General features: G+C 40.0%; 1 protein-coding gene across 1 annotated transcript in view; it reads left to right on the top strand.

The window, feature by feature from the left end:
• The first annotated feature begins 395 nt into the window (after positions 1–395).
• USP14 (ubiquitin specific peptidase 14) overlaps positions 396–10998 on the top strand; it is a 54146-nt gene continuing 43543 nt past the window's right edge. Inside the window, exons 1-3 of the mRNA XM_045457148.1 lie at positions 396–759; positions 4855–5000; positions 8115–8147. Of these exons, the coding sequence (XP_045313104.1) occupies positions 744–759; positions 4855–5000; positions 8115–8147 (195 nt within the window). The 5' untranslated portion in view covers positions 396–743. The remainder of the gene's footprint in view (positions 760–4854; positions 5001–8114; positions 8148–10998) is intronic.

Genomic DNA, 10998 nt, shown 5'->3' with positions numbered 1-10998 from the left:
TAGGGCATTTTTTCTATCTTACTGGATCCCACCTAGGGTCTGAAACGGTTGTTAAAAACAACAGTAATACGTTACAATCAAGGCTGACCTATCTCCGCAGTATTCAAAGCTTTTTGACACGCATTTGTCACAAAATCCAGAGAGGGAGAGTTGGATATTTTTATTAATAAGCAGACAGACTCAGGTGAGGGGCGGAGCGAGGCCTCTCTCAGCTCTTCTCCCGCCTATATTAACAAGAAAAAAAATTCCGTCTCGAGCCGAACCACTCTTTCAAAAAAAGGGAGAAAGACTTTTTAAAAAAGACAGCCGCCAGAAAACCAACTTCGCACTCCGGCGGGGACCAGGCAGGGCGAGGCCAGGCCCACTTTGAGGTGGGCGCTGGGCAGCGGCGTGCACTGCGCAGGCGTGCACCTGTACTGGTGCAGGGGCCACAGGCTCGCGTTTGCCCGCCCCCGCCTCGCGCGCCCCCGCCTCCCCTGGCTTTCCATCCAGTAGGCCCCGCCTCGCCGGCTCTGCGCCGGGTCTTCTCCTGCAGTTGCCCTGTGGCTCCGTGGGCGGGTAAACTGCGTGTTGCTGCGTCATCGTCAGTGGCCGGTTTGAATGAGACTCTCGTCGCACCCGTGCTGCCGCCACTACCGCGCCTCCGCCTTGGCCGCCGCCACAGCTTCATCGCGTCCCTTTCCCTTCGACGCCCTTGCCAGGCCCAGCCTTCCTGCGCCGCCGCCGCCGCCCTTTGTGCCGCCATGCCGCTTTATTCAGGTGAGCTCTCTGCTCGCCCTGCGGTTCCGTTCTGTGCTAGGCCTCTGAGTAGGCCTGGCCTTCAGGCCGGGCACCCGCCTGAGCACGGGACGGGGGAGGGGATCGGGAAGGCGTGCGTCGGGGTGACTGCGGCGTGGCGATGACCCTGGCCCCTTTCTCTCTGCCCGCTATTTCTGAGCTCTGCAGCTTGAGGGACTGCTGCCCATCCTGGCCCTGGGTGGGTGGGGGAGTGGAGATGGGGAGCGCAAGTCAGCCACTTGGAGTGGTGACTCTGCAGAATAGTTTCTGTCGCTGTCCTAGTGAACCGGGAGAGGTGAGGGTGTGTCCTGAGGCATCCGGGAGCAGGCTAGAGGTGTAGCGGGGCTTTTCTTGGGCTCATTAGTGGTAGCTGTGGAAGGGAGGGGTAAGGGCGGGATGGAAGGACCAGAGATGGAAGGTTAGCTTTCATCGTGCTTGGGGTTTCTGTCAGTAGCTTCCCATAGGTTACCCTTTGCAGCCTTTGGCTCAGGCACCCTTTTTATACCAATTTCAGTTTTATCCTGAGGCATACTGCGAACTTTTTGCTTTGCTTTCATTTCATCAGACGTTACATTGGGCTTCTGTGTCTGAAGCATAGCGTTAGCATTGAGACTTAGATGAATACAGATATCCACAGGCGTCATTTCCTTTTAAATGGCGTTTGACAGTTTTTGTTTTATTTTATTTTGCTCCAAGGTATTGGCCAGGGATCACATTTTCACTTAGTTAATGGCCCTTGCTGTTTCTTAGTCTTATTCAAAATGGCACCTGAAATGTATGTAGTGGCTTCGGTTAGCTATGGATGTGTGATTCATTGGCCATTCCTGACTTTATCATGATTCCTTTATTGAAGATTCAGCATTTTCAAAGAATGGTATGAAACAAAGGAATAATGTTTAATCTCGAGGTTGATTCTTGATGTTCTAGAATCTTGAATGCTTTAATGATTGCTCTATGTCTTTCTAAAGCCATGATAAACAGTAGAATGGTACTTGAAATATTCTATTTATGCAATGTAGAACTGAGGGGTTATCAATTAAGTAATGGCAATAAATACCAGTGTATGCTAATATGTAAACACACTACCAACATCTCTCTATTCCCCTCAAAAATACTTAATATTCACCAAACTTTCTATCTTAAACATTAAGTTCTATCTTAAATATTTAATCATATCTTTTCCTTATTTCCAAAATGAGAGAATTGGGGTAGATTTCCAAGGTTTCTTCCTTTGACTTCTCCATTTTGAGATTCTGTATATCAGGTTCTGCAAAAACCTCTATATTAAAATGAGAACGTTTTAAGTACCATTTCGTAAGTTTTAGTAAAAAATTAAATATCCAGATTTGTATATGGGTAAGGATAAGTGCCATAAAAATTAATATGTATACCTGGCACAAAGCTAGTGTTTTTATAACGTTGCTTTGTTTCAATCTTCAACATAATCCTGTGATACTGGTAGGATTCTCTTTGATGGGTGAGCAAAAAATTAAAGTAACTTGTTCATGGTGACACAGCTAAGTCAATTTCAGATGGGTTCTTCATTATTTCTTAAATTTTTTTTTTTTTAATTATTTTTGAGAGAGAGAGAGAGAGACAAGGCATGAGCAGGGGAGGGGCAGAGAGAGGGAGACACAGAATCTGAAGAAGGCTGCAGGCTCTGAGCTGTCAGCACAGAGCCAGACATGGGGCTTGAGCTCACAAACCGTGAGATCATGACCTGAGCCAAGTCGCACGCTCGACCGAGCCACCCAGGTGCCCCTCTTCTTCATTATTTCTAATACTGTTTTGGTTTTGTCCTGTTTTTTTCTTGTGCTATTGTTCTATGTTCCTTGCTTATTTCAAGATTACAGTTGTGCCCTCTTCAAACCCATTTCCCCACTTGCTGCTAGAGTGATAACAATGTTCAAAATAGACTGAAGTGGCCTTTAAAAAAATCTTTCAGGAATTTTACATTTCTATAACATAAAGCCCAACGCCTGTATGTTTTAGCATGACTTATTTATCTTTCTTGACTTGATCCTTGGCCAGTTTCCAGTTCCAGCTTCTTACCCCTCTGGGAATTACTTAAATCTCAGAACACATAATGCAGTTTTATGCTTTTGATGTTTTTCTTATCTTTTCCAGGAATGCTTATATATCCAAAGTGTCTGGATAACATCTAATTTTTTCTTTGAGACTCAACTCAAAGTTGATAGCCAAAGCACCCCTATAACTATTAGTTAAGCATCTGACTCTTGATTTCAGCTCAGGTCATGATCTCATGGCTTATGAGATCAAGTCACTCATTGGGCTCTGTGCAGCTGGCGTGGAGGCTGCTTGGGATTCTCGCCCTCTCTGTCTGCCCCTCCCCGGCTTGTGTGTGTGCTGTCTCTCAAAAATAAATAAATAAACATGTTAAAAAAAAAAAAAAGTTGTGGGTACTTGGGTGGCTCAGTCGGTTGAGCATCCGACTTCAGCTCAGGTCATGATCTCGTACTCTGTGAGTTTGAGTCCCGCGTAGGGCTCTGTGCTGACAGCTCAGAGCCTGGAGCCTGCTTTGGAGTCTGTGTCTCCCTCTCTCTCTGCCCCTCCCCTGCTCATGCTCTGTCTCTCCCTGTCTCAAAAATAAACATTAAAAAAAAAAAAAATTAAAAAAAGTTGATAGTTGTAACTAAAAGTTATCACTTTTTCCAGGAAATTGTTCTTCACTCATGAAGCTTTCCTTTGTGATCTTGGAGCATTTATAATATTTATATGGTATTGTTAATTATTTTAACTTTTTCTCCTCCAGTCTCTCTTCTTACTAGATTCAAGGTTCATAGAGTCTCCCAAATACTTGTTACTGGGCTTATTGAATGAATGCTAAACACATTAATTGAATTGGTGAAAGAATTGGGATTTATAGTAAGGATTAGTTGTTCATATTTTGGTCTTACAGGAAAACAGACAACTATTGTGAGATTTTCATTTGAATAGGTGTGAAGTTTTCAGTGGAAATCAACTATTACTTCTTCTTATGTATTTTAATTTTTTTAATGTTTATTAATTTTTGACAGAGACAGAGCGTGAGTGGGGGAGGGGTAGAGAGAAAGAGAGGGAGACACAGAATCCGAAGCAGGCTCCAGGCTCTGAGCTGCCAGCACAGAGCCCGATGTGGGGCTCAAACTCCGGGACCGTGAGATCATGACCCAAGCCAAAGTCAGACGCCTAGCCGACTGAGCCACCCAGGCCCCCCTCTTTTTATGTATTTTATTTTATTTTATTTATTTTTTTTTTTCCAACGTTTATTTTTTTTTTTTTTGGGACAGAGAGAGACAGAGCATGAACGGGGGAGGGGCAGAGAGAGAGGGAGACACAGAATCGGAAGCAGGCTCCAGGCTCTGAGCCATCAGCCCAGAGCCCGACGCGGGGCTGGAACTCACGGACCGCGAGATCGTGACCTGGCTGAAGTCGGACGCTTAACCGACTGCGCCACCAGGCGCCCCTAAAGTAGGATTTTTTAATAATTTAATTGTATCTTTGGATTTTTCTTAATATCTGACCACTTCTGGCTTAGGAACCACACCTTTCAGTTCTCTCATGGAGCTTTTCTTATAATCCAGAATCTGTATTCCTTGACCTGTTTTAAATATGCTTTATTTTTTACAAGCTTTTTTTTTCTTCTCTCAAATTATCTTTCTAAACTTTCTTTTTCTATTCCAGTTGTATGTACTAATTTTAATAGTTGCTTAGTTAAACATATTTTGAGGTCCTTGAACCTCATTCTGGGAAGTATTTCAGTGTGATCATATTTTGCTAAGATTATTAGGGTAGGATTCAGAAGACTTGAATATTTACTATTTTGTGATGTTAGTGAATCAGTCATGTTAAGACCCCATTTCTGTGTCAAGTAGGAAGTTGGGTTAGATTCATTTAAATTTTGTTCAGGACCTACTGCATTCACATGATTCCTGATAAGGTAGGCATTGTGAGCATATTAAGAGGAATGACAGGCTAGTTCTTGAAAGCCAAACTACTAGGTTCCCTGGGGATCTTCTAAATCTAAAGTCCTGTTATTTTATAAATTAAAAAAGTAAATTATGGTTTTATTTCCAGTTACTGTGAAATGGGGAAAGGAGAAGTTTGAAGGTGTAGAATTGAACACTGATGAACCTCCAATGGTGTTCAAGGCTCAGCTTTTTGCACTGACTGGAGTCCAGCCGGCCAGACAGAAGGTTATGGTGAAAGGAGGAACGTTGAAGGTAAAGTCCAAATTTTCATTATATGATGTTATATAATGACTGGAAAGACCAGAAAATGCAGCAGTTGAGGTATTTTATTTGGTGAGAGTATATAGTCTATGAGATTGAAGTGGTTTTATTCATGTTAGTGTAGGAAAGAACATTAAAGCATCATCAAAATTTTTATTTTAAAATGCGTTGTATCAGAATACTCCTGGGGGGTCAGAGGAGTGTGGAACTTTCCATGTATCTCTGTTTGGATTTTTTTCCTGTGAGGGTGTGTTAAAAGTATTTTGTTTAGACAAATACAAAAATCTGTGTATATATCCTTAGTAATTTTCTGTTACAGGAGTGGAGAAAATTTTATCTCTGTTAGAAATATGGAAGTTGCTTAAAAGGAAAAGACCACAAGGTATTTTTGTACATACATTCAAATGTTGTAAATCAAAGTATTACAACATCTTTACCAAAGCCCCAGTTCTGGAATACTGGAAAACTGTTAATTTTTTCTTTTGGCCTGTTTTGCATTCTACTCATTAAAAAGGAGCTCCTATCACTTAAGAGTAATTACTATCTAACACCTACTTGGTGACAAAAAATTTTGCTTAAAAAGAGCAGGGAACATAATTTTCCCTTGGAATGATCACATTGACTACAATTACGAGTTTAAGCTTACTGGCATCATTGGTGATGGGCCACAAAAAGATGCAAGTATTATTGTTTGTAATACTATGTAAGTATAGTTTTAAAAAGGTACTATCCTCAAGAGTTAGGTATGAAATACTGAAGAGCTGTAGGTAACTATAGAGATAGGGCTTGGTTGCCCCTGTAAGCTGGGCAGTAAGAGATGTTGGTGAAGAAAACATTGTTTTCCCTCCAAGTTACAGTATGAGCTTTTGGTCATTAGGGAGGTTGGTAACCTAATTTGTGATGAGCTGTATACTGGTGGTGTACTGTGGAGAATTACAGAAAAATGGTAATTAAATGAAACTGACTACTAATAGTTATCACTTACTGAATACTTACTCTGTTCCAGGCTTTTATTTTCTTTAATTTGCACCTATATGTATTTTAAAAATGAGAATAAATGTGTTTTATAATTTCATAAATGAGAAAACAGCATCAGAGAGATTATTATTATTTTAAGTGTTGATTTTTGAGAGGGAAGGAGGAAGGAGCAGAAAGAGAGGGAGACAGAGGATCCAGAAGTGGGCTCTGCACTCATAGTAGAGAGCCTGATGCCGGACTCGAACTCGAACCCGAACCGTGAGATCATGACCTGAGCTCATGTCCATCTTTAACAAGCTGAGCCTCCCAGGCGCCCCAGTGTCGGAGAGATTTAAGTAATATATAGTAAGGCACCAGAAGATTTACAAGTCAGGCAAATCTGGGTTCATTTTCCAATTTTGTGTGAGCTCAGATAACTAAGTGATCTGAGGGAGCATATATAGTTACCATTCCTTATGATTTGTAGTAATAACCCTTAAACTGAGAAGGGCATTTAGGAAGTTACTGTTGTGCTTTGAAGCAGGGTGTCCAGAGAGCTAATTAGTGGCACCATCAAAGGGAAGCATATTGAGTGCCTGGCATCTTCAGTTAAAGGGAAGGAGTAACATATGTGGAGTTTAAGAAACAAAATAGATGAACATAGGTGAAGGGAAGAAAAAATAAAATAATAAAAACAGAGGGAGGCAAACCATAAGAGATTCTTCACTTTAGAGAACAAACTGAGGGTTGTAGGAGGGGAGGTTCGTGGGAGAGTTGGGCTAAATGGGTAATGGGCATTAAGGAGGTGCTTGTGGTGAGCACTGGGTGTTGTATATAAATGATGAATCACTGAATTTACTCCTGAAACCAATACTACACTTTATGTTAACTAACTTGAGTTTAAATAAGTCTTGGAAGAAAAAAAAAAGGAAAAGTACTGAGGTTAGGCAAAATACCTGTGGGCCAATCATGGCATGAAAAAAAATACCTGGTTTTAATTGAATATATTGAGGTGAAAGTATTTAATTGCTTCATAGATGTGAAATTTAGGATTTGAAAAACATTTGTAGACACAGCAGATATTATTAAGCGTTAGTTTGCCTTTGGTAATCCTGGTATAATTTTTTCTTAATGTTTATTTATTTTGGGGGTAGAGAGTATGAGTGGGGAAGGTGCTGAGAGGGAGAGGGACAGAGGATCTGAAGTGGGCTCTGCACTGACAACAGAGAGCCTGATGTGGGGCTCAAACTCATGACTTGAGCCAAAGTTGGAAGTTAGACACTTAACCAACTGAGCTACCCAGGCACCCCCCTGGTATAATTTTTAATAGCACTTTGATTCCTAAGAATCTCCTACTTTTGGTAATAAATTATATAATTGTTCTAATTATGTAGATCTTATTTTATAAATTACTCTTCATTCCTGTCCTGTAAGCTAGTATTAGCTTTGCTAGTTGCATACATACAACAAACATGCAAAAAAATTAGTATCTGTCATCAATTAAATGTTTTTTAGTCTTTTTGGAACTGTTAGGTTTATTGTCTTTTAGATTGTGGCTTTTGTAGTTTAAGCAATTGTTAGACTTACTGGCTTTAAGACTGTGCATGTGTGCCCTTGTGTGTGAGAGTGGAGGAGGGGCAGAGAGAGAGGGAGACTGAGAATCCCAAGCAGGCTCCCACTGTCAGTGCAGAGCCCGAAGTGGGGCCCCCATCCCAGGAACTGTGAGATCATGACTTGAACTGAAATCAAGAGTTGGGATGCTCAACCCACTAAGCCAGCCAGGTGCCACCCCCCCCCCAAGTATTTTTGATTATAGTAATTTTAAGTAAAATGTACATAAAGAAAAAACTGTTTTGGAGTAGCTTTTTTTGTTTTTTAAAGTATATTTCTTTTGAGAGAGAGCAGGGGAGGGGCAGAGAGAGAAGAGAGCGAGAATCCCAAGTAGGTTCCACACTGTCAGTGCAGAGCCCAACATGGGGCTTGAATCCATCAACTGTGAGATCATGACCTGAGCTGAAGTCAAGAGTCAGACACTTAACTGACTGAGCCACGCAGGTGCCCCTGGATACCTTTAAAATTAGTTGATTATTAGAATATGTTCAATTTATACAGCCGTGGTTAAATGTTTTTTATTTGTCTTTAAAACAGGATGATGATTGGGGAAACATCAAAATAAAAAATGTAAGTATTATCATAACACCTATTATAATGCAATTTAATTATTATACCAAAATACATTCTAAATGCCTTTTTCCATATATATGTTCCAGCACTGTCTGTTGAAAATACTTTCCTTTTCCCGTTGACTCATCTTGGAGTCTTGAAAATCACTTGGAGTTTTATTTTTGGACTCCTGTGTCATTGATACATTTGATTACAACTTAGTTACTAAAATTTGTAAGTCTTGAAATGAGATTAAGTTCTCCAACCTCTGCCAGAATATTTTAGCTTCTTTGCATTTTCTTATAATTTTAGAATAAGTCTGTTAATTTTTACAAACGGACTCCTGGAATTTTGAGATTGTATTGGTTCTGTAGTTCATTTTGGGGAGAATGGGCATCTTCCTATTGAGTATTAAAATGCTTAACTATGATGTACTCTATTTAGGCCTCTATATTCTCTTAGAATTGTGTAGCTTCTCTGTGTAGATAGAGATCTTCATGGTTTTTGTTAGATTCTTGGAATGTAGTGTTTCTTGGCTGTTGAAAATGATATTTTAAAAAAAATTTTGTTTTCTAGTTCTTGGGTAGATCGGTTTATTTTTATCCTGACCTTACTAAATTCACTTAATGCTTTGAGTAGTTACTTTCTAGATCCCCTTGGGGCTTTTTATGTACATATGCATGTTTTCTGCAAATAGAGTTATTTTTACTTCTTCCTTTCCAGTCTTTAAGATTTGTTTCTTTTTATTGCCGTACTTCCCTGGGCTAGGACTTCTAACACATTGTTGAATAGAAAGTGATGAAAATGGGCATCTTTGTTTTATCCTAGCTCACTCATTTCATGAAGACCTTTTAAATTATGAATAACTGTTGAATTTTGTTAAGTGCTTTTTGTGGTTATTAAAAAGGTCATATGATTTTCCTACTTTATTCTGATAATCTGGTTAGTCTTCTTGATTTTTAATTGTTAAACCTGGCATTCCTGGGATGTGTGGCTTTCATACTTCTTGGTGTTTGTGACCCCATTTATACTCTATTATTATTTCTAAACCCCAAAGAGTTTTATATATGTGAGTTATATCTATTGATATATTAGAAATTAAAACTGAAATTAAACTATTTAGAAATAACAATAACAGACGCATTACATGTTAATTTTTTTTTAATGTTTTCCAAAAAATACATGAAATGACTAGCAGTGTTCTATGTTTTTGCAAATCTCTTTAAAAGCTAGCTTAATTAGGGGTGCCTGGGGGGCGCAGTCGGTTAAGCGTCCGACTTCAGCCAGGTCACGATCTCGCGGTCCGGGAGTTCGAGCCCCGCGTCGGGCTCTGGGCTGATGGCTCGGAGCCTGGAGCCTGTTTCCGATTCTGTGTCTCCCTCTCTCTCTGCCCCTCCCCCGTTCATGCTCTGTCTCTCTCTGTCCCAAAAATAAATAAACGTTGAAAAAAAAAAAAATTAAAAAAAAAAAAATATATGAGAGTTCAATTATCTTCTAATTAAGCTAGCTTTTTTTTTTTTTAATTTTTTTTTTTTTTCAACGTTTATTTATTTTTGGGACAGAGAGAGACAGAGCATGAACGGGGGAGGGGCAGAGAGAGAGGGAGACACAGAATCGGAAACAGGCTCCAGGCTCCGAGCCATCAGCCCAGAGCCCGACGCGGGGCTCGAACTCCCGGACCGCGAGATCGTGACCTGGCTGAAGTCGGACGCTTAACCGACTGCGCCCCCCAGGCGCCCCTGAACTCTCATATTTGTTTCTGCATTCAGTATGTTGTGATATGTTGTTTTGGTTGAAGTATTTATAAGAAATCTGGCCTCACATAGTCAAATAGTGGGAAAAGGGAGTGGTCTTTTAAGATAAAATCGTGAACATTCTTCTTTCCTAGTACACCAGAACTTAACATGTGATAGTTTATAATTGGTTAGTTTGTGGTAGAAACCACATCAGTGACCTTTCCAACATAAACATCTATTTGTCTGTTTTGCACTTAAAATGGATCTTAATTCTTGTGCATGATTTTGTAACATCATGTATTGGTCATTTGGAAGATAATCGTTTCCTAAGTTTTTTAGATCTTACATATGTTAATGTATTTTAATATACAATACCAAAAAGTGGCATTCATTAATATCACCACCAACCTCAACAGTACATAGAGCTGCCAAGTACCTAGTGACAGATGTAACATTCTGATTTTCACTCAGAAGCTCTAATTTTGTCATCAACTATAGTCAGTTTTTCCTAAGGCATCAAGTTCACTTCATTTATTTTTGAGAAAATATTGGCTAAATAGTCAAGTATAAAAACCCATAATTTGTAGTTGTTGTAAGTAAAAATGGTATTTCATTACAAAAGCAACTACTCCAGGGGTGCCTGGGTGGCTCAGTCAGTTAACCATCCAACTTTGGCTCAGGTTATGATCTCACGGTTCATGAGTTCCAGCCCTGCATCGGGCTATGTGCTGATAGCTCAGAGTCTAGAGCCTGCTTTGGAATCTGTGTCTCCCTCCCTCTCTGCCCCTCCCCCCCCTCCTCTCTGTCTCTCTCTCTCTCTCTCTCTCTCTCTCTCTCTCTCTCTCTCTCAAAAATAAACATTAAAAAAAATTAAAAAGAAAGCAACGAACTAGTTGCTAGAACTAGTTTGCAACTCAGACGTTTATGAAAGCTTATCCTGAAGAAAATAATCATACTTTGGTATGCAGATGTGTTGTTTTCATTGATTTTATTTTTTAAATAGACTTTGTTTTTTAGAACAGTTTTAGGTTCATAGCAAAAACTAAGTGGAAGATACAGAGCTTTCCCACATATCCTCCTCCCTACACATGCAGAACCTTCTCCATTACCAACATCCCCTACACATAATTTGG

Source organism: Leopardus geoffroyi, chromosome D3 (genome assembly GCF_018350155.1).
Source record: "Leopardus geoffroyi isolate Oge1 chromosome D3, O.geoffroyi_Oge1_pat1.0, whole genome shotgun sequence".
Lineage (NCBI taxonomy): Eukaryota > Metazoa > Chordata > Mammalia > Carnivora > Felidae > Leopardus > Leopardus geoffroyi.
This window is presented reverse-complemented; position numbering and strand designations above follow the sequence as displayed.